The following is a 24,069-nucleotide window of genomic DNA, read 5'->3' as shown; positions in this document are numbered from 1 at the left end:
TCGTGGTGACAGTTGACAGGATGGTTTATGTGTTGTGATTTGGGTGTATTTTACGGATTGGGACGGATCAAATGTGGGTTAATGCAACGGCACAAGGACTCTTATAAAGTATTGAAATGTAAGCTTCGGAATCGATAGACCAGCTACAAATTCAAGCATCATTTTTCCATTTCCGACGAGCAGCGGCTCGTAGAACATTTGTAGATTTGTCGCAAAGCTGAAACGGTGATCTAGTAGTGTGCATTGCTTTGAGTACTAAATGTCAGCTTACTCGGAACGAGATCGTGACACCGAAAGTACTAGATTTACGACGTTGCATCTAAATCGACGAAGGAATTCTTATTTATTTTAAAACACGCAAGTTCTAATTGGTTTGCTTCGAAAAGCCATTAAATTCTCCGGGTGCAGGAAAATCTGAACAAACTACTGCACTCTTTTATAAAAATAGCTGAAAAAGCATTCAAAGAAAACTCAATTGAACCTAACTAGCGACTAATGACCACAAAACAATCAAATTATCTGCTTTCTGTGTACTCACAGTTTTTTTTATTTTTCTTACAACAGAGAAGCATCCGACAAAGAATCAGGATTCCGAAGTAACTTCGGGGACTTTGTCTGAAGGACAATGCTATTCTCCGGATTTTGTTTGAGCTTTCACAGTCCATTCTCTCTCTGTCTTTTGGAAACAAAGTGAAAAATGCATTTAGCTAATTATGTTGGTGATCCTCTAGTGTTTTAAACAGATCGAGGCACATTAAGATAATTGTATCACTGTTCACAGTGAACGCGACATAGACGAGGTTGGCACCACTCAATTATATGATTGTTACGTTGATCCCATTAGTAAAGTTGAAATTCGTGTCTTTCTGGAAAACGAAAAATAGAAAATAATGTTTAAAAGATTATGCTTTCCAAGTGGGATTTGATTGCACCGTATCTGCTGAAAAAGATTTAATCCGGTGGATGCATTTTATTAAAAAATGAAAATTGTAATCCATTTGTTCAGTTCCCTTTTCCGTCTGTATGTTTGCTTGTCTTGTTTTTATTAGACAAGCCAGCAATCTTAGAAAGTATTACACAAATTACTGTGAAATTATAGCTGTATTTTTAGGGATGGCATCTCAAAATTTCTTTATAGTGGCTTATGAATCCATCTTTATTTTAAATCTTAAAGTTCAAAATTTTGCAGTTTAACGTCGAACCCTCTAAACTCTGAATAAGATCTAATAAGACTTATTTGGTCACTCCTTCCAAAAACTTGATGACATCAAATACAAATTTTCCAAAATAAATCTCACTTGGAATTTGCAGACAATTTTTGAAAATATTTAATTTTTTTATTTTATATTGAAAATGACAGCAACTTCAAAATGTAACAAGAATTATTATCTGTAAGTTTTATTCGTTCAAATGAAGCCGGTTTGGACCTTGATTTTTGGGATTTGTTTTGATTACTTTACAAAAATATACCAAAAATGGCTCCAAATTTGTGATATATGAAGAATTCTCTAGTTCAGAATAAAAGATAATTTTTTGTTCTTTTTTTTTGTAATTTGAAAGGATGGAAAACAAGTCACAGATTCTAAGCAATTTTTTCCATTCGTTCTAATCCTTTTTGAAAATCTTTGAAAATATCCCGTTTTTCGGTTATATTAAGTGATTCCAACTTCAAAATATAGCAATATATATTGTATGTAAGTTTTTTGTTTTGGTTAAATTATAGCCGCTTTGCAACTTATTTTGCAAAATTTTTGAAATTCGTTTTCCATTTTTTTCAATTCAAGGAAACTATAGCAAAAGTGTGACCTATGAGTTTTCTAATTCCAGAATAAAGCTTATTTAAAATTTAAAAAATCGATAATAATTTAAATTATTCTTCAAAAAATTTTACCATTTTTCTAGAATCGCCAAAATGAAATAAGGCAGTTTTTGGGGTATTTTAAAAATTTGATTTTGGTACAATTTTTGGTGATTTTAAAACTGAAAATTGCGAAAATTTTGGTTTTGGTCCATCAACAGGCTAAGTTTTCTGAATTACCCGATCGAAAGTTATTACAACTTTGCCAAAAACAAAAATTTTGAACACTTGAGTTTTTTGACTTTTTTTTGAGGACATTTGAAAATTATCGAAAGCCATTTTTTTGTTAGATTAAACTTGCAGAAGCTATTTTCGGTAACATTTCTTCGAAAATTCTAATCACTTTACAGAGTCACCAAAATAAAATATGGCGATTTTTGGGATATTTTGATTGATATTTGATTTTGAAACCGAAAATTTTGAAAATTTGGTCTTGGTCCATCAACATCAGAATGATGAAATTTTTGATGTTTTTCCAGCTCTTTCCAAAATTTGTTGTTAATTTCGATTAGCCGCAGCTATTTTCGGCTCCATTTCTTCGAAACTTCCAAACTTTTATATGAAAAATGAGAATTCTTGGTAATTCTTGGCAACTTTGTCAAATCCGAAAATGACCTAAAGACACTTTTTTGTTGATTTCGACGATTTCTTTTTCTTGAAATTCACGATCAAATAGTGAACAACGACTGAAAATATCACGAAATATCCCAAAATCGGGAAAAATTTTCGATTCTGTAAACGCAGAAAATATGAGGTGGTCGATAATAAACCTAAACCCATTAAAAAAAAAATATGAAGCAAAATTTCAAAAATTATTTAACTTTTTTCTCAGCTGTTTCTAAAATTACCTAAAGAAATTTTTTTGTTGATTTTGACTTGCAGAGGTCATATTTGGCAACATTTCTTAGAAAATCCCAGCCACAGTTCCAGGATCACTAGATCAAAATAATTATGGCCTTTTCTGGGATATTCTAAATATGATTTTGAGACCGAAAATTTAGAAAGACTTGATTTGGGACTAAGATTTTTCCGTAACATCGTCAAAAGCCCAAATTTTCAATACTCCACAATAATTATGAAATAAATATTTTACTGTTTTCTCATCAGACTCGAGAATTACCTAACGACATTTTTTTGTTGATTTCTACGATTTCTTTTTCTTAGTGAATAACCACAGAAAATATCCGAAAATCGAGAAAAATTTTCGATTTTCTAAAGGCAGAAAATATGAACTGGTTAAAACGACAACCGGGCTAAAATCGCTCACAAAAAAAATACGAAACAAAATTGAATTAGAACTAAAATATTGCTTCCTGTTTTTTAATATACCCTTACGGTATGTTAAGGCTGATGAAATGTTTGATCCTTTTCCAATTCTTTCCAAAATTACACAACGAGAATATGTATTTAGTGAAATTTCGAAAATTTCGTTGAAAATTGGTCGAAAATGGGTGGCATTGGAGTTATCGAAGAAATGAACGCAGATTTGACTTTTGCAGCCCGAAATCTAGAAGAAAATGTATTTAATAAAATTTCGAAAATTTCTTTCAAAATTGGTCGATAATTGGTCGAATTTTGGATGTTTTTATATATTTCAAAGGACGATTCTGGAAAAGCCATTGGAGTTATCGAAGAAATGAAAGCGGATATGACTTCAGCAGCCCGAAATCTACAAGAAAATGTATTTAGTAAAATTTCGAAAATTTCCTTGAAAATTGGTCGATAATTGGTCGAATTTTGGATATTTTTATATATTTCAAAGGAGATTCTGGAAAAAGCATTGGAGTTATCGAAGAAACGAAAGCGGATATGACTTCTGCAGCCGGAAATGTACAAGAAAATGTATTTAGTAAAATTTGGAAAATTTCGTTGAAAATTGGTCAAAAATTAGTCGTATCTTGCATATTTTTATATATTTCAAAGGACGATTCTGGAAAAACCATTGGAGTTATCGAAGAAATGAAACCGGGTATGACATCTGCAGCCCGAAATCTACAAGAAAATGTATTTAGTGAAATTTCGAAAATTTCGCTGAAAATTGGTCGAAAATTGGTCGTATTTTGGATATTTTTATGTTTTTCAAAGACGATTCTGGAAAAACCATTGGAGTTATCGAAGAAACGAAAGCGGATATGACTTCTGCAGCCCGAAATCTACAAGAAAATGTATTTAGTAAAATTTCGAAAATGTCGTTGAAAATTGGTCGATAATTGGTCGTATTTTGCATATTTTTATATATTTCAAAGGACGATTCAGGAAAAACCATTGGAGTTATCGAAAAAATGAGAGGGGATATGACTTCTGCAGCCCGAAATCTGCAAGAAAATGTATTTAGTAAAATTTCGAAAATTTCGTTGAAAATTGGTCGATAATTGGTGGAATTTCGGATATTTTTATATATTTCAAAGGACGATTCTGGAAAAACCATTGGAGTTATCGAAAAATGAAACCGGATATGACTTCTGCAGCCCGAAATCTAGAAAAAAATATATTTGGTAAAATTTCGGAAATTTAGTTGAAAATTGGTCGATAATTGGTGGAATTTCGGATATTTTTATATATTTCAAAGGACGATTCTGGAAAAACCATTGGAGTTATCGAAAAATGAAAGCGGATATGAGTTCTGCGGCCCGAAATTTACAAGAAAATGTATTTAGTGAAATTTCGAAAATTTCGTTGAAAATTGGTGGCAAATGGGTGATATTTTGCATATTTTTATGGATTTCAAAGGACGAACCCAGAAAAACCATTGGAGTTATCGAAGAAATGAAACCGGATGTGACTTCTGCAGCCCGAAATCTACAAGAGATTGTATTTAGTGAAATTTAGAACATTTCGTTGAAAATTGGTCGATAATTGGTGGAATTTCGGATATTTTTATATATTTCAAAGGACGATTCTGGAAAAACCATTGGAGTTATAGAAAAATGAAAGCGGATATGACTTCTGCAGCCCGAAATCTACAAGAAAATGTATTTAGTAAAATTTCGAAAATTTCGTTGAAAATTGGTGGAAAATGGGTGATATTTTGCATATTTTTATGGATTTCAAAGGACGAATCCAGAAAAACCATTGGAGTTATCGAAGAAATGAAACCGGATATGACTTCTGCAGCCCGAAATCTACAAGAGATTGTATTTAGTGAAATTTAGAATATTTCGTTGAAAATTGGGCGAAAATTGGTCGTATTTTGCATATTTTTATGTATTTCAAAGGACGATTCTGGAAAAACCATTGGAGTTATCGAAGAAATGAAAGCGGAAATGACTTCTGCGGCCTGAAATCTGCAAGAAAATGTATTTAGTAAAATTTCGAAAATGTCGTTGAAAATTGGTCGATAATTGGTGGAATTTCGGATATTTTTATATATTTCAAAGGACGATTCTGGAAAAACCATTGGAGTTATCGAAAAATGAAAGCGGATATGAGTTCTGCAGTCCGAAATCTACAAGAAAATGTATTTAGTGAAATTTCCAAAATTTCGTTGAAAATTGGTGGAAAATGGGTGATATTTTGCATATTTTTATGGATTTCAAAGGACGAATCCAGAAAAACCATTGGAGTTATCGAAGAAATGAGAGCGGATATGACTTCTGCAGCCCGAAATCTGCAAGAAAATGTATTTAGTAAAATTTCGAAAATTTCGTTCAAAATTGGTCGATAATTGTTCGAATTTTGGATATTTCTATATATTTCAAAGCACGATTCTGGAAAAACCATTGAATTTATCGAGGAAATAAAAGCGGAAATCACTTCTGCGGCCCGGAATCTACAAGAAAATGTATTTAGTGAAATTTGGAAAATTTCGCTCAAAATTGGTCGTATTTTGCATATTTGTATGTCTTTCAAAGGACCATTCTGGAAAAACCATTGGAGTTATTGAGGAAATGAAAGCGGATATGACTTCAACAGCCCTAAATCTACAAGAAAATGTATTTAGTAAAATTTCGAAAATTTCGTTGAAAATTCGTTGATAATTGGTCGAATTTTGGATATTTTTATATATTTCAAAGGATGATTCCGGAAAAACCATTAGAGTTATCGAAGAAATGAAAGCGGATATGATTTCTGCAACCCTAAATCTACAAGAAAATGTATTTAGTAAAATTTCGAAAATTTCGTTGAAAATTGGTCGATAATTGGTCAAATTTTCGATATTTTTATATATTTCAAAGGACGATTCTGGAAAAACCATTTTAGTTATCCAAGAAATGAAAGCGGGTATGATTTCTACAACCCTAAATCTACAAGAAACTGTATTTAGTATAATTTCGAAAATTTCGTTGAAAATTGGTCGTATTGTTATATATTTCAAAGGACGATTCTGGAAAAGCCATTGGAGTTATCAAAGAAATGAAAGCTGAAATGACTTCAGCGGCCCCAAATGTACATAGAACAACTGAAAATGTACGGAAAACAAAAAGCTGGATCCAAAAATTGAAAAAATAAAAACTGAAAACTTGGGAAACCCAAATTGAAAAATTCCAAAGTTCTATAATTGAAAAATTGAAAAAATGAAACTTAAAAACTAGAAAAATTGATAATCAAAAGCTGAAGAAACAAAAAAAGTTGCGAAAGTATAAAAACCACTAATGGTTTTTTCTTCATCCAGATTATTAAAAAACAAAAACCGCAAAAGATTTTTATAATTTTTCAAAGAAAATTAAAATAATTATGCCCATTTTTGGGATAGTTTAAAATTTGATTATTTGGTATCAAGGGTGGCTCTGGAACGTCTTTTGTTAATTATTTTGTCGTGTTATTAGCAGAGTGAACGACATTTTTTGACATTTCAAAGGTGCTGAATATAAAATTATATTTTGTATATTAAACACAGCAGTCCGTTTACCGAATAAATGGAGTGATCACGTGCTCTTCACGTGCCGACAACTGTTTTTATTATCTCAGAAACTAAATTCTGTATAGGGATTTAATTCCTCCAAATTTATAATAAGAAACTCGACTTGGTTTTCCATTCCAAAATCAAATAAGAGTCTTTAAAAAGACTGCATTAAACTACCACTATTATTTGGGTTTTGAAACATCACGTGAAGGTCACACACGTTTACAACTCCATCTGTTCGGTAAACGGAGTATAGCCTGAAAACAAGGGCGGAAGTGGTTAGGTTTAACATTTATTTTTACTGACTGCGATGGTTTCAGTTATGGACCATGGTGGTGGACTTGTGTTTTCATTCAAATTAAAAAAAAAATTCAAATTGGGACACCACCTTCTTCACATCGTTCCTTGAATTTTTTCAGGTTCGAACTTGACGACAAGGTTCATGGAATTAGTACCCTGGAATCTAAAAAGACAGGCGATTGTTCAGGATGGTTAATATTATATGGACAGCTGTTTCTGTTTAGTTTCTCAACAGCTATGATTACTCCGGAAGGGGAAAAGGTGGTACTCATGAAAAAATGACGAGCTCTTCGTTTTAGCGAAATTCATTTTCCTCTCTTCGGGTTATTTACGATCGACATCCAGCGAAACAAGCCATGTGCCTGTCCAAATATTACGACACTAAGCGGTTTCGGCAAACGATATTGGAACTCGCCGGTGTCGCACTCCGTCCCTGCTCAATAATTATTTAGGGAATTTTATCATTCGTAAATGCGGCTTCCGAAGATGTCGATGCTCGCCGTAATGCCGCATAAATAAAATGGCCGTTTTACAAGCGGGCGGCTGTCATATCCCAATTTTATTGTTTCGGAGAGCTATTTTGCATGAAAGTTTTATTGGAACGGTCGATTTGTTGACAGGAATCGCGTTCCACGGCCTCGGCTCAGCAAGCTGGTGTTTGTAGAGCTCCGGAGTGGCTCGTACTCGTAAAAATTAAAAATAAAAAAGCGCGATAAGCCGCACACACGTGGACTTTCGGCCATCATGTCGAGTTAATGTGGCGTCGCATTTGCTCGGTCGACGGTAAAATAAAGTAAATACAAATTCGAACGTAGTGGCCGGCTAACCGCATTTGGCATTGTTTGATGATGCTATCGATGTTATTGAGAGGGCCGTTAACAATGGCAGCGCACTAATGTGCCCCTGCACCGGCATTTACATGTGTTATGCATCATTTGCCCCGCGCAGATCTCTATCAGCCGCAATGATCATTAGTAAAATGTTTTTGACGCGAAATATATTAGAGTCAAAAGTGTAACTATTAGTCATTCGATGACGGTTGTTGAGTGACGCCGGGGCAGAATGGCTGGAGTGCTGCTCCTGCTTTTTACAGTTTTATGCAGTGTGTTATTCGCGGAGACAGCACTTGATATAGTACGTAAGTCAATCTATCACCCCGTTATTAACGCTTGCGCATACCGAGGAGCCCGGATAAATTGATAATGTGACGGCGACGCGCCAACCCGCCCACCTCGATATGAAAACCTCCTGAAAGATCATTTGTTAAAACGTTCATTAGTAAAAACAAACCTAATAATGCTGCTGCTGCGATTCCGAGATCGCGGATTCACGGACCCTCAGAACATTTTTCAGCCCGGAGCGAACTCGACTCGGCCTTTTTACCCGGACTCGAACGAGTTCGCCGGAACGAGGATACCCTTTAACGCGTCGAACGAAACTTTCCGCAAAAAATCAACTTGGCATTCTTAAAAAGTCCTGGAGGGGGCTAAGGAGCAAGGATTCTTCCTCGATTGAATGACATATACGGGCACGAGGCGGCTTTCACACCCCGGAATCCAGTTAGACGAAGCTAAACTATCGTCCGGCGCAAATTTTTGCATTTAAAGGATGCTCCGAGCTGGAAATTTCATAAATTCATAAATCAACCGAGAGAGCGTCCACATTTCGACTATATTAAGAGCGAAAGGACGATTCGCAAACTATTTCCAAGCAAAAACCTTCGTAATTTTATTCCTTTTATGTTTTTACTTTCGACCCTACTCCTATCTTTTTTCGAACTTTCATGACTGAAGAAATAGTCCCCATGTCTGTCTGTTTGTCCGTTCGCCGTCTATCCGATTTTTTATCTAGATTTCTTTACTTAATTTTTTCAACTTTTCAATTTCTCGACTTCCAAATTTTTCAATTTATGTTTGTACAATTTTTCAAATTCTTAATTTGTAACTTTTCATTTTTCTTATTCTTTTTATCTTTTTTCAATTTTTCGGTTTTTTAGTTTCTAGATTTTTCTTTTTGCAATTTTTCGATATTTCAGTTTTTCGATTTACAAGTTTTCAAGTTTGCAATTTTTGGATATTACAATTTTTCATTTTTTCGATTGTTCAGTTTCTCAATTTTTCATTTTTCGATTTTTTTTAATTTTTCAAGTAATTGATTTTTATTTTTCATTTTCTCGCTTTTTTAATTGTGAATTTCTCGATTTTATGTTACAATGTTTCGTTTTTCGTTTCCTTTATCTTTTCAATTTTCAATTTTTGATTTTCCAATTCCTCGATTTTCCAATTATTTAGTTTTTCAATTTGGGATTTTTGGATTTTTCAATTATCCGATTTTCCGATTTCTTTCACCGTTTTTGTTATATACCTTTTCGTTTTTTCATTTCTGATGTTTCGATTTTACAATGTTGTAGTTTTTCCGTTTGGAAAACCCCAAAAAATTTTAAAATCTAAAAGTTGTAGAATCGTCAAAACTGTAAAGTCGAAAAACTTTCACAAAAACTGAAAAATATAGAGAAATTAAAAATGAAAAATGGAAAAATTCGAAGAGTTGATTTTTCAATTTTTCGTTACTCCAAATTTTCAGTTTTTTTCCACGTTTTTTAATTTTCATTTTATCGAATTTATATTACAACTTTCGTTTTTTCATTTCCTTCACATTTTCAGTAGGTATTTCTTTAGACTTTATAATTTTCCCTTTATTAAATTTTCCAAATTTTCAATTTTTGATTTTTCAATTCCTTCCTTCTTTTCAATTTTTTTAATTATTGCAATTTTGTAATTCTTTGATTTCTCAATTATCCGATTTTCCGATTTCTTTCTAAGTTCTTGTTTCATACTTTTTCGTTTTTTCATTTATGATTTTTCGATTTTGCAATTTTGTAGTTTTTCCGTTTTTTTATTCGAAAAGTTGAAAAATCGAAAAACTATATAAAGAAAAATTTCAAAATCGAAAAAGTTGCAAATCGAAGAACCAAAAAAATGAAAAATTTAAAGAGAGAACTAAAAACGAGAAACTTAAAAATCGAAAAAATTAATGAGTCGAAAAATTGGATAGAAGAAAAAAGGAGAACGCAAAAAATTGGAAATTCCAAAAATTCTAAAATCTAAAAATTATAGAATTGTCAATACTGTAAGGTCGAAAAACTATTACAAGAGCGGAAAAATATCCAGGAATTAAAAAATGAAAATTGGAAAAATTAAAAACCGAAGAATTAAAGTCGAAAAAAAAATTCTAGAATCGTAAAACTGAAAATGTGAAAAATTTTAAAAACTATTATTATTATTTAATTAAAATGGAAACTACAAAAATTGCAAATCAAAAATTGATGAAACTAAAAATTAAAAAACCTTAAAATTGGAAAATCGAAAAATTGAAAACTGAAAAATTGAAAAATTACAAATTGAAAACTCGTGGAATTACAAATCGAAAAATTGCAAATTCTAAAAATTGAAATATCTAAAAGTTGGAAAATTGAAAAACTGACAAATTTAAAAATGAAAACTCGAAGAGTTGATTTTCAGTTTTTCGTTTCCCCAATTTTTCAAGTTTTTTTTCCCGATTTTTTAATTTTCATTTTCTCGATTTTATATTATTCGTTTGTTCAGTTCTTTTATATTTTCAGTGGGCATTTCTTTGGACTTCACAATTTTCCCTGTATTAAATTTTCAATTTTTTATTTTTCAATTCCTTCCTTTTCAAATTTTTAAAATTTTTTTAATTTTGCAAATTTTGGATTTCTCAATTATATGATTTTCCGATTTCTTTCAGTTTTCGTTTTATACTTTTTCGTTTTTAATTTAGAGAACTAAAAACGCGAAAGCGAAAAATTGGAAATTCCAAAATTTCTAAAATCAAAAAATTATAGAAATGAAAAATGGAAAATTTAAAAACCGAAGAATTAAAGTCGAAAAATTGAAAAATTCTAAAACCGTAAAATTGAAAATGTGAAAAATTTTAAAAACTATTATTATTATTTAATTAAAATGAAAACTAGAAAAATTGCGAATCAAAAATTGATGAAACTAAAAATTAAAAAACCTTAAAATTGGAAAATCGAAAAATTGAAAGAGTCAGGAATTGAAAAATTTCACATTGAAAAAAAGAAAAATTATAAAATCAGAACATTAAAAAACTGACAATTTGAAAAAATGAAGAAATTAAACAATTGAAAGCTGTAAACTGAAAAAGTGAATAAATGAAAAACTGACAAATTTAAAAACGAAAACTCGAAGAGTTGTTTTTTCAGTTTTTCGTTTCCCCAACTTTTCAAGTTTTTTACGATTTTCGTTTTTTCATTTCCTTTACATTTTCAGTGAGTATTTTTTTAGACTTTACAATTTACTCTGTATTAACTTTTTCAAACTTTCAATTTTTGATTTTTCAATTCCTCCCTTTTTTTCAAATTTTTTAATTTTTTCAATTTTGCAATTTTTAGATTTCCCAATTATCCGATTTTCCGATTTCTTTCTAAGTTTCGTGTGATACGTTTTCGTTTTTGATTTTTCGATTTTACAATTTTGTGGTTTTTCTGTATTTTTTTTATTCGAAAAGTTGAAAAATCGATAAACTGAATAAACGAGAAATTGCAAAATCGAAAAAGTTGCATATCGAAAAATTGCAAATCGAAGAACCGAAGAAATGAAACATTGGAAAAGATTACTAAAAACGACTTAAACTTAAAAATTTTAAAAATTAATGAGTCGGAAAATTGGATAGACGAGAAAACGAGAAAGCGAAAAATTGGAAATTCCAAAAATTCTAAAATAAAAAAATTATGGAGTCGTCAATACCGTAAAGTAGCAGAGCCGTCAAAAAAACTGAAAAATATCGAGGAATTAAAAAATGAAAAATGGAAAAATTCTGAAAACCTAAAATTGAAAATGTGAAAATTTTTGAAAACTCTTATTATTATTTAATATTTAAAGTGAAAACTAGAAAAATTACAAATTATTAATTATAATATATAAAAAATATAAAAAATAAATTAAAATATGAAAAATGGAAAAATTATAATCCGAAAAATTAATGTCAAAAAATTGAAAAATTCTAAAATCGTAAAATTGAAAATGTGAAAGTTTTTGAAAACTCTTATTATTATTTAATATTTAAAGTGAAAACTAGAAAAATTACAAATTAAAAATTGACGAAACTAAAAATTAAAAATCAAAAATCTGGGAAATCGAAAAACTGGAAACCGAAAAATTTTAAAATCCAAAAATTTCAAAATTTTACATTGAAAAAAATTATAAAATAAGAACATTGAAAAACCCAAAATTTGAAAAAATGGTGAAAATAAAAAATTGAAAATAGCTAATCGAAAAATTAAAGAAATGAAAAATTGAAAAATTAAAAATTGAAAAGTCATGAAATTGCAAATCGAAAAATTGCAAATTCAAAAAATTTAAGTATTCAACAGTTGGAAAATTGAAAAACTGACAAATATAAAAACGAAAACTCGAAGAATTGATTTTCAGTTTTTCGTTTCCCCAGCTTTTCAAGTTTTTTTCCCGTTTTTTTGATTTTCATTTTCTCGATTTTATATTACAATTTTGGTTTTTTACTTCCTTTACATTTTCAATGAGTATTTCTTAAGCCTTCATAATTTACCCTGTATTAAATTTTTCAAATTTTCAATTTTTGATTTCTCAATTCGTTCCTTCTTTCCCAATTTTTTAATTTTTTCAATTTTGGAATTTTTAGATTTCTCAATTATCCGATTTTCCGATTTCTTTCTAAGTTTTTGTTTTATACTTTTTCGTTTTTCCATTTTTGATTTTCGATTTTGTAATTTTGTCGCTTTCCGTTTTTTGATTAGAAAAGTTGAAAACTTGAAAAACTGAATAAACGAAAAATTGCAAAATCGAAAAATCGCAAATCGAAGAACCAAAGAAACGAAAATTTTAAAGAGAGAACTAAAAACCAGAAACTTAAAAATCGAAAAAATTAACGAGTCGGAAAATTGTAAATTCCAAAAATTCTAAAATCTAAATATTATAGAATCGTCAATGCTGTAAAGTAGAAAAGCTGTCACAAAAACTGAAAAATATCGAGGAATTAAAAAACGAAAAATGGAAAAATTAAAAACCGAACAATTAAAGCCGAAAAATTGAAAAATTTTAAAATCGTAAAATTGAAAATGTGAAAAATTTTAAAACCTATTATTATTATTTAATTAAAACGAAAACTAGAAAAACAGCAAATCAAAAATTATAAAATCAGATTGAAAAACCGAAAATTTTAAAAACTAAAGAAAATAAAAAATTGTAAATAGCAAATCGAAAAATTGAAGAAATAAAAATTGAAAACTCGTGAAATTATAATGAAAAAATTGTAAATTTTAAAAACTGAAGCATTCAAAAGTTGGAAAATTGAAAAACTGAAAAATTTAAAAACAACAATATAATAAAATTGAGTAAACAAAAAGAAACGAAAAAGTGATAATTGCAATTCGAAAAATTGGATAAACGAAAAATAAAAAAAATACAATTAATAAAAGCGGAACATAAAAAAATCCTAAAATTGAAAAATTTTAATAAACTGAAAACTCCAGAAATTGTGAATCGAAAAATTACAAAATTTAAGAATTGAAAAAAAATGAAAAATTGAAAAAGTGCTAACTAATAAAACGAAAATAAAAATTAAAATTGCAAAAAAAAATTATAAAATTGAGACTGGAAAAAAGAATAATTGAAAAAATAAAGAAACTGAAAAACTGAAGCGAAAAATTGCAAATCGCAAAATTGATAAATCAAAAGTTGAAAACGCGAGAAACTCAAATCCAAAAATTGCAAAATCTAAAAATCGAAAAATTCCGAAGTTGCTAAAATGAAAATCTGATAAATTTAAAAATGTAAAATAGGAGAGTTGCATATCATAAAATAAGAGACAAAAAGAAATGAAAAATTGAAAATTGCAACTCGAAAAATTGAAGAAAGGAAAAATAAAAAAATAACAAAATCGGAACATAAAAAAACGAAAAAAGGAATAAATAAAAAAAATTTGAAAACTCGAGGAATTGTGAATCGAAAAATTGCAGAATCTAAGAATTCAAGAAATACAAAAATAATAAATTGAAACAGAGCAAATCGGAAAAGTGATTAAACGAAAATAAAAAATTAAATTTGAAAAAACAAAAAGTTATAAAATTGAAACTTTGAAAAATCGAATAACTGAAAAAATAAAGGAAATAAAAAACCGAAGCGAAAAATTGCAAATCGAAAATTGAAAAATTGCAAAATCTAAAAATTGAAAAATACGAAAGTTGTAAAATTAAAAAACTGAAAAATTAAAAAATGACAACTCCAAGACTTGCATATCATAAAATTGAAGAAACAAGAAGAAATGAAAAAGTGATAAATTGCAACTCGAAAAATTGAAGAAATAAAAAAAAATTAAAAACAATAAAACCGGACCATGAAAAAATCGTAAAATTGGAGAAATTGAAAAAAATGAAAACTCCAGGAATTGTGAATCGAAAAATTTCAAAATCTACGAATTGAAAAAAATGAAAAATCGAAAAAGTTTTTTCATCACTTTTACGAATTGAAAATCGGAAAACTGATAAAACGAAAATAAAAAATTAAAATTGAATAAACAAAAAATTATAAAAGTGAAAAATTCGCAAGTGGTAAAATTGAAAATCTAAATAATTTAAACTTAAAATAAAAACTCAAAAAAGAAAAGCTATTGGTTTTTATTTAATAGGGATTATCAGAAAATAAAAAACGTAAAGCATTTCTTTAATTTTTCAAAAAAGATACTGAGATTAAGACCACTGCATTCTCGTGTAGGTAAATTCTAAAAGCTTCAATAACTGTGTGGGAGTAGTAGTCAAAATGGATTTTTTAGTGTTCTTCTCTTTACACTTCACTTCTTTGCAAATTTGCAATTAAAAGTGGAAGAGCTGTATCAACAAATTTTTCCTAGTCTGGGAAAGTTAACATCTGAACAATTTTGTTTAAAAAAACACAAAGATTCTAAAAGGTTTATGAACAACCAAAACAAAATAATTGTTCAATATTTTAGCGATTCGGGGAAAAGATGACATTTCTTTCTGAAAAAAAATGTTCAGGAGTAAAACAGGGCGTTTATTATTTGGATTGACTAGACTGACAAACTTCGTATCAGTACCTATAAAATATTATTTTATTATTGTGTGTTTATCAGAATAAACCTCAACACAGTATAGTTCAGTGATAGAAGACATGTGAATTTTCATTTTCATTTTCCGAGTGTAAGCTAAGAAAGTATTGAAAATCTGGAAAACGTCCACTTTCATGTTTTCCCAACAACAATTGCATACTCCTGTATTTGTGGTTTATGAATCCGCCTTGATTTTCATCACAATTACATCACAAAAACTTTATTACCACACCAAAATTTTCATTTCGAGAAAAATGTTCTCCAAAGATTGTAATTCCGCAACGGCTAGCAAGTGAATGGTAAATGTGTGTGTAAAACTCGACTTTGTTTCCAGCGATTTCGTGAAATCCCTGGCAATCCTGTTCGTCAAGCTATTTTTTTAAGGACACTCTGTGATGCGATAAAATTATTTCGAGAGACTGGTAGCATTAAGAGGAAAACAGTCGCATCGTTCAACATATTCTTCTCATAGTATTTCCACTCTAGATAAGATAGTGCTCCAGTTTATTTGGCAATAATGTTACGATCTCCTAGTGCCATTTCTTTGGTTTACTTGTAATATTTGTTGAAATCAGCTGCCAAAACCTAATAGTAATGAAATTGACACCATTTCTTGAATATCTTATAACAATAAAACATTTTAAAAAGCCATTTTCTAAGTGGCGCCGTCTTCCAGTTTAGTTATTCAAGCGAAATCTCGAAATGTGAATAGTGTCAACATATTCATGTATTTTCAAGCACAATGTAAATTTTATTCATTCGTCACCACCCTTCGCTGTATCTTGAGTAGGATAATAATCGCGACAGAGTTATCTTAGACGGAATCTGCCATAAATATAAAGCCACTTAAAACGAAACGTTCAATAAAAAGCCGACTAGGACAAAAATGATAATGAAGTATGTGTAACGAAGAAAATTATTGTAAACATTTTGCTTTTCGAATGATAAACTGTTCGTCGAAATTTAACACCGAGTTGTGTTCGGCATTTGTCAATGATTTTCTTTTCGCGTACACAAATATGAATTGTAGTGTACTTTTTGTTTAGTCTTTTCCTTTATAATAACAATCGGTATTTGTTGACTTGCGTAAACTTCTATAATATAAATGGACTCTATCACTATTATTATTATTAATACTGTGAAGACTAAGTGTTATACTTAAGTGTAAATGCTTTTCTTGATTGCTGCAAGTCACTTTCAGATATCGTGGTGTGTATAATATAATTTAACGGTAAATTTTCTCTTTTTCTAATCCTAGAAAATTGACTTTTTAAAGTTGTATATTTTCCAGATGTTAGTTTTGCAGGGTTCTGTATTATTCAGCTGTTTGACATGAAAGCCGTAATATGACATGCACCTTCATAACTTAGTAAGAATAACAGTAAAACGCAACTTGGGAATCAATCACATTTCGAGTAAATTATTAAAAATCTTAAAAAGTGTATATCTTTGCAGGCAAACGGAGATTAAGTTTTTCGTTAATATGTGTGTTTTAACTGCAACTCTTTTTTTTTAAGAATATGAATAACATTCAATGCTCATCCGTTAGCAGGTAAATATACTTTTTATTAGCAAGAATTCTTTGTATGTAGTAACTGTCGAAAGTTACTATCATACGGAAAACTAGTGTGGGTACATAGCAGCGACGGGTATTAGACTGCTCCGCCTCCTCAATGCGGGTTTCCATAAACCCTAAACACTTAGACAGAATAAAGTAGGATGAGTAGTAATCTTAGTTGCTGATACGTGTTAAACAATGGCTATGTGTTTTTATCAAATTCTAGGCGGTATAAGACACCCCGAAAACACGAAATTTGCGATTTTGCTTTGTTTGGAAAGTAAATCCCTTTGACACATCAATCAAAACTTTTGCGCAAAAAAACACGCAGTGATTCTTAAACCCTCCACCCTCCAAACCGAGTCAAGCAGCAAGTTTTCTTCCTTATTGAAACTTGTCGATTCGAATGGCACATACGACTCGCGCCGGCTCTCATAGATCCGGATCCAATTTGGAGCATCCAACTCCGTTCTCCCATCTTGCTAGAATTAAAGGCGGCTGTTATAGTTTTTTCCGTTAATTAAAATTCAGCTTTTGTGCCCGGAATTGTTTTAACGACGCCTCTGTGCGCTACAGTCCCGAACAGAAGCCATCACCGACGAAGAGAAGCCAGATAGCAAGCGTTCCGAAAACACTAGTACAAGCAATTTCGTGGCGGAACGAAAATTTCTTATCTTGCCATCCAAACACATTACGCAAGGTTCGGTGCATACTTGACCGCGGAATCACCGCCGTCGCTTGAGACCAATCAGAATTCATGAGTTCCAAAGCTTCAAATAAATTTTATTTATTGCCCGTTGAAATGGAGGACAAGTTGATTGGGATTCTCGAGTTTGTAAGGGTGCTCCAATAACTTCCAGATTACGCAATATAATTAGAAAGCTTTACAAGATTTGCCCTGTTTATCTGGAATGGGATTAAAAGCGGCTCGTTTTCGAGGGATTTACTTCTTGCTTCGCCCACTACACTGATTTACACTAGAACCACCGGACCGAGGTCGCCTCGCCCGTCAAACGTCGGTACTTAAATTACCGCAAATAAAAAACTTGCCTGGATAAGTCGGGGCAGGGCTGGGCGGAATTTGTGACGCGAAAGGGAGCCCTTTTATGATTATTGATGTTTGGCTTTGTCTTTACAAGGGTACATCCGCAGATTACACATTGGTGTATTTATTCAGCGTTTATTAATCAAGACATAAAAGGGTGCTGATTCGGTGTCAATCCAGAGACGCAGATTTTCTGTTTCTCTTCTATTTTCTCGTTAGAGGAGGTATAACCATTTTTTCCGTGTTTTTTTTTAATGATAAAATGGTATTAATATGGAAGTATTATACAGGAGTTCTATAAATGATTATAGGGTCGAAGTAAGTCACGAAAACGTGCCGCCTCTCAGTTTTAGGCTACATTAAAAGCCAAAGAATATACGATAAGTACCACACACATCTGCATAACTTGTTGCCTAAAAACCTTAAATTGTCAAAATCGCCAGTACCACAAATACTACGCCTCCACCTGACCAAACACAAATTTGAATCGACTAGAACTGGATTTGTGATTTTAGAATATACTGTAAAACCGGTTTCAAGGCACGTGTTTTAATAATAATAGTAATAATAATAATAATAGTTTATTTTCCAACAGGATTAACCCAAATACAGGAAAAAGTTAATAAACATGCTAAATATAGAGAAATATTTTAGACTAAAATTAGATGTTACTAAATGGCACAATTTAAATTAAGTAAATAAAAGTACACATAAATAACAGAACAAACAACAGACATAAAGATATAAATATTCGATAGAACAAGCGGTAAACTTATCTTAAATTAGGTTTGGTATTACTTAGTTTATGCTATACAATTAAAATTTAGATAGAATATAACTATACATATAGAATAATAATAGAACTTTAATAAGTCAGCTACCGAAGTTATTGCACAGAAGCCGTTTAATACTACTAAAACTATCGAAAAACACATCGAAATTGCTGCAGTACAAATTTGTGTTATTACATAATATGTTAATTGGGGATTTTTTGAGCATGTTGGTTCTTGGCTTGTTTAAATAAAAGGTTTGTAGATGCCTTGCACTAAGCCTAGTAACATTAATGTTCACTTTCATTAGCAGTATTGGACAGTCAATAAAATTATGTAGTAGATCGTATAAAAATTTAATTGTGTGTATTGCACGTCGATTTTCCAGGGATAAACACTCAAATTCACGCAAAAGTAATGTTTGACTATAGCCACGTGGTGGATAAAACTCGTTATGTTTAAAAAATAAATACTTCAGGAAGTGTCTTTGTACTGATTCAATGCGGTTAATATGGACGTCATAGATCGGATACCAAATTAGTGAACCATATTCTAGTTTAGATCTAACGAATGCAGTATATAAAATTTTTACACATTCTGTACTGCCAAAATGTTTACAGTTCCTATATATAAAGCCTAACATTTGAAAAGCGGACTTTACTACAGTATCAATGTGGTCAGAGAAACTCAGTTCTTTATCGAAGAGGACGCCTAGGTCTTTCACCAATTCCTTCCGAGTGAGTGCGACATTATTAATCTTATAGGTGTATAGAATATAGTTAGTTTTCCTAGTAAAGGTCATAATCAAGCACTTGTTGATATTTAGATACAGCAGGTTAGCTCTACACCAATTATAAAGAGACATTAAATCATTTTGTAAGATAATAGAATCTTCTATGTTATTTATTTGTCGAAAAATTTTTAAGTCATCCGCGAAAAGAAGTTTTTGAGATTTGATAACTGCAGGTAAATCATTAATAAATATGAGAAACAACAGAGGACCCAAGTTAGAACCTTGCGGGACTCCTGACTTAGGTATTATGTATTTAGAATGAACATTTTTATATTCTACTGATTGAGCACGATTGATTAAATATGATTTGAGTAATTCAATTAAGGAATCACTAAATCCAAATAAATGCAGTTTGTGTAATAAAACATAATGATCGATGCGGTCAAACGCCTTAGCAAAGTCGGTGTAAATCACATCGACTTGAGTATTAGAATCCAGACTCTCATGGAGAAACTGGCTAAAACACGCTAAATTAGTATTCGTTGATCTATTTTGCATAAAGCCATGTTGTGTATCAGTTATTTTATATTTGATGGAGCTGTAAATATATTTGTAAAGAATTGATTCGAATATTTTTGAAAAGTTAGATAAGATAGAAATAGGCCTATAATTTTCTAGAATTGAAGAATCTCCTTTTTTCAAAACAGGGCATATTCGAGCTTGTTTCCATATATCTGGAAATAAGCATTTTTTTAATATCAAATTGAAGAGAATGAAGAGTGGCTTGACAAAAACTGATCGACAGTCTTTAATAACAAATGCAGGTATTTGGTCGGTACCAGCTGTAACTTTTGCTTTCAGTTTTTTTATTGAATCGCAGATATCTTTTTCTGAGAAAGAGGTAATATTTACAAAATGGGAATCAAAATCAGTTGCTGAAGCCTTATAATCAGAATTGGAGTCAGCATAAACGCTGGAGAAATAATCACAAAAAGCATTAACAACAGCTGCAGAACCATCAAATACTTCGTTTAGTGAATTTTTTATTCTATTCGGAATACGTGATTTATTCCTTTTTATTTGTACATACGACCACAACTTTTTTGGATCGGATTTGATGTTTTCCTCCGTTTCGCTAATATACTTCTTGAACGATTCAGAAATTTGCCTTTTTATTAATGATCGTAGTTTGCTATATTGTTCATAAAAATATTGATTATTATATTTTTTGAATTTTTTTCTAAGTGAACTTTTTTTCCGAATGTTTTGAATAGTTTCTTTGGTAAACCAAGGGGGATATTTATTTGACTGAGCTTTGTTAACCGATTTAAATAAAGGGACAGTGCTATCAAGGATGTTATATAATTTGTTATAAAATTCTTCCGTTGCTTGATTTACATCGTTAAATTTTTCTAAATATGACCAATTAACATTTTGTAGTAGCTCATAGAGTTTTAGATAATCGGCTTTTTTAAAGTTATATTTTTTAGATGAAATGTCACTAACAAAATTTTCATGAACTTCGGGGTTGATGATACTTAGGTCAATTAAAAGTGTGGGGTGATGAACGTCCTCTTCGATAAGGGGAATTTTTTCTCTCTGTACAGTTTGAACAATATTATTTGAAAATACTAAGTCTAAGGTTCGGTTATTACTATTAACACAGTTATTATGTTGTGTAAAAGAAAATAATTCTTGATAGTCTTTAACCAACAGAACATATTTGGACCTTGAGTTGATGTCATTAAATTCACGAATGTTAAAATCTCCTACGACTATTACATTATCATTGTAAAAGTAATCTAATAGGGATATTGTTTCGAAGAAAGTTGTCAGAGTTTGATAATTTACAGACGGAGGAATATATAACACAATCACGTAAAAATGGGCGGCATCATTAAGAGAAACCTTAATTCCAACTATATCAATATTGGGAGCTACCTTAGTAACTGAGTCCATATTTAAAATTTCACACACAAAATTGTTTTTAAGAGCAATTAAAACGCCTCCCCCTCTGTTGACTCCTGGAATATTGCGATCGCCTCGATAAACGTTGAAATCTGATGGAAACAGCTCACAATCGTTAATATCTTTTGTAAGCCATGTTTCGGATAGGCATATGATATCATATTCAGTACTGACTATGGAGTTGTAAAAATTTGCGACCTTGGACCTTAGACCACGTACATTTTGATAATAACATGTTAGAAGACCAGAATTGTTGCTGTATTTGGGTGGAATTAGTTTAAATTAACTTGATTACTTGTCGATTGGGTTTGGATAATTTTTGGTAGGCCTTGGACATATTTAATTATTAGATTATTCTCACCGCTGGCAGTTCTTCGTTGTAGTTCGGTGCGAACGTCCTTGTAATGGGCTTGCTGCTTGGGTGTACGATCAAAAGCGATTGATATTCCGGAAAGTCTGGCATTTTTCTTGAGATTGTGGGCATTTTTGATAATGCTGTGTACTTGAAATTCGTTGCTTAAAGTAATTTTGATGGGACGCGGGCGGGTGTTTGCTGTATTATATCGTCCAAGTCTTAGATGGTGGATGGTAGTAATATCATAGGGAACAGTAGGCGTGTTTTGCAAAGTAATTGTGATAAAACTCATGGACGATTCATGAACTACGAGTAAAGGAGTACCTATATTATTTCATAAAATTTAGATAACCTTAACTACGCAATATAATAAATGCACGCTTTTTTATGATAACCCTGTACGTTAAAATTATATAGATAACATAAGAAAAACATGGCGCATGAGTGGGAATAGAACTTGCGTAAATTTGAAGGCCTAGGGTAAAATATTAAGGCGGATTCATAAACCACCAGTACAGGAATATATGTTATTTTATAAAATTTACACTGGATTTAATCGTATATTATGAAACAAGTTCATTTGACATCATCAAACTGTTGGTGAGGGTGATTAGACAAATTTTGGTTAGCCTATTATCATCTATACAATACTCCTAAAATACACATAAAATTTGAGAACCATCGGTGCAGTAGTTTTGGAGACTATCTGTCTAATAAAAATCGATGGGTAAAATATCAAGGCGGATTTATAAACCACCAGTACAGGACTATTTTCTTTTATAAAATTTAAAGTGGATTTACTATATTATGAAACAACTTCAGTTGACATCAAATTTTTGGTGAGGATGATTAGACAAATTTTGGTAACAGTTTTATCATCTTCGCGATTATCCTAAAAAAAACATAAAATTAACAACTATCTATTCGGTGTATTCTGAGAATATCTGTCTAATAAAAATTAACAAAGGGAGACCTAATTTTTTGAACTCTAGGACTCATGAAATGACAAAACATGAAAGTAGCCACTCGTCCAATGGACCCTATTCTAAAACTTTCTCCACTGTGCTCGTGAAGTAACTGGAAAATATGGAAAACCGAAGCAAACAGTTTCAAGAGAAATTGTTTGTATTCCATATCAAAAGGACGGTAGATGCTGAAATAACACTGGAAAAGAAAACAATGAAAGAACAACTAAAAAATTTTGAAGCACGAATAATACATACTATTAGAAAAAAGAATCAAAGGAAAGGAAAGGGAAGACAGGAAGAAGAATATAATTTATTAGAAGATCGAAAATCGACGAAAACAAAGAAAAAAATATGATAAAGAAACATAAATGAAAAAGTAACGGAAGGGAAAAAGGAAGGACAAGTAAAAGTAGGTTTCGAGTCTCTGTGTATTAACAAAAATGAAGGGATGTATATTGAGAACATAAAAATATTTGGAAAAGTTGAAATAATGAGCCAAGAAATCCACGGATGCAATGAAGATAAATACAATGGAGAAGGAAGGAAAGAAACTCGAATAAAAAATAAAAATACAGTTCGAATTGGAACATAATTATAATCTTAGAATTTTATGAAGATATAAGTAGAAGTTGCAGGAATTCAAAAAATAAGATGTATTGGAGAAGGAAAGGTTGAAAAAGATAAATACGGAATATACGATGGAGGATAAGGAAAACAGTTTTTAAAATAAAAAAACGGTCCAATCTCATATCTCGTTATATTGGTACCTGGAGTGCCTTAATCCCTCGCCTTAACTCCCGTCCAAACTGATAAGAGCCCTTTAAATTCTAATTTAAAAATCCATCTAAATAGAAAAAACGTGAAAGTAAATAAGTCAAAAAGCAGGCGCGTAATAAGTAAGAAGTTCGACAACGGCAAAATTTTATATCGAAAAATTGTTGCAATATTGCGAAAACCGTGTTTCTAGACACGATACACCTTAATTAAATATAACAATACTATATTACAATTTATAAGAAATTTTGTAATTCCATGAATGTAGTATTGTTTAAATAAACAATTATTAAAACAATCCAACTAAACAGTTGGAGAATATGTAACCCGCTCACCCCTATTATGTTAACAATAACCAAAGATGTTTCACATGGTAATTTTTTGTAGAAAAACAAATATTTTGCAATTAAGCTTCGCCCTCTTGGCTCACGACGAATAAAAAAAATCATCACAATTGAGATCGGGTGGGTGGGTGGGGCTTATATTTTTCTTAATATATGTAGTCTTCTTTTCACCACAAGAAAGTTAAAACATGTATAAAAAACGAAATGGAATTTATAAATGTATGCAGTTACACTGTATTTATGTAGTTTAACTCTAATAACAGTATTTTGTTCGCAAATTTTCGGAAAAAATGGAGTGTGTCGTGAAAAGAAAACCATGTACTCATAAGAAAAAAAAGAATAATACAAACCCCGCCCACCCGCCCTTTTCTCAATTGTGATAACTGTTTTTATTCGTCGTGAGCCGAGAGA

At 30.9% G+C, this 24,069-nt stretch overlaps 2 protein-coding genes across 2 annotated transcripts in view; one reads left to right on the top strand and one right to left on the bottom strand.

Annotated features, from left to right (window-relative positions):
• LOC135128578 (EGFR adapter protein-like) overlaps positions 1–24,069 on the bottom strand; it is an 803,179-nt gene that overhangs the window by 566,857 nt on the left and 212,253 nt on the right. The window lies entirely within an intron of this gene.
• The window catches only part of LOC135128570 (uncharacterized), a 37,109-nt gene continuing 21,083 nt past the window's right edge, over positions 8,044–24,069 (top strand). The window contains exon 1 of the mRNA XM_064055457.1: positions 8,044–8,135. Coding sequence (XP_063911527.1) covers positions 8,064–8,135 — 72 coding nt within the window. The 5' untranslated portion in view covers positions 8,044–8,063. The remainder of the gene's footprint in view (positions 8,136–24,069) is intronic.

This window comes from Zophobas morio, unplaced genomic scaffold (assembly GCF_036711695.1).
Source record: "Zophobas morio isolate AGI-343-1 ecotype UQ-CSIRO unplaced genomic scaffold, CSIRO_AGI_Zmor_V1 ptg000014l, whole genome shotgun sequence".
In the NCBI taxonomy this organism is placed as follows: domain Eukaryota; kingdom Metazoa; phylum Arthropoda; class Insecta; order Coleoptera; family Tenebrionidae; genus Zophobas; species Zophobas morio.
Note: the sequence above shows the minus strand (reverse complement) of the source record. Positions and strands in the feature narration are given on the sequence as shown.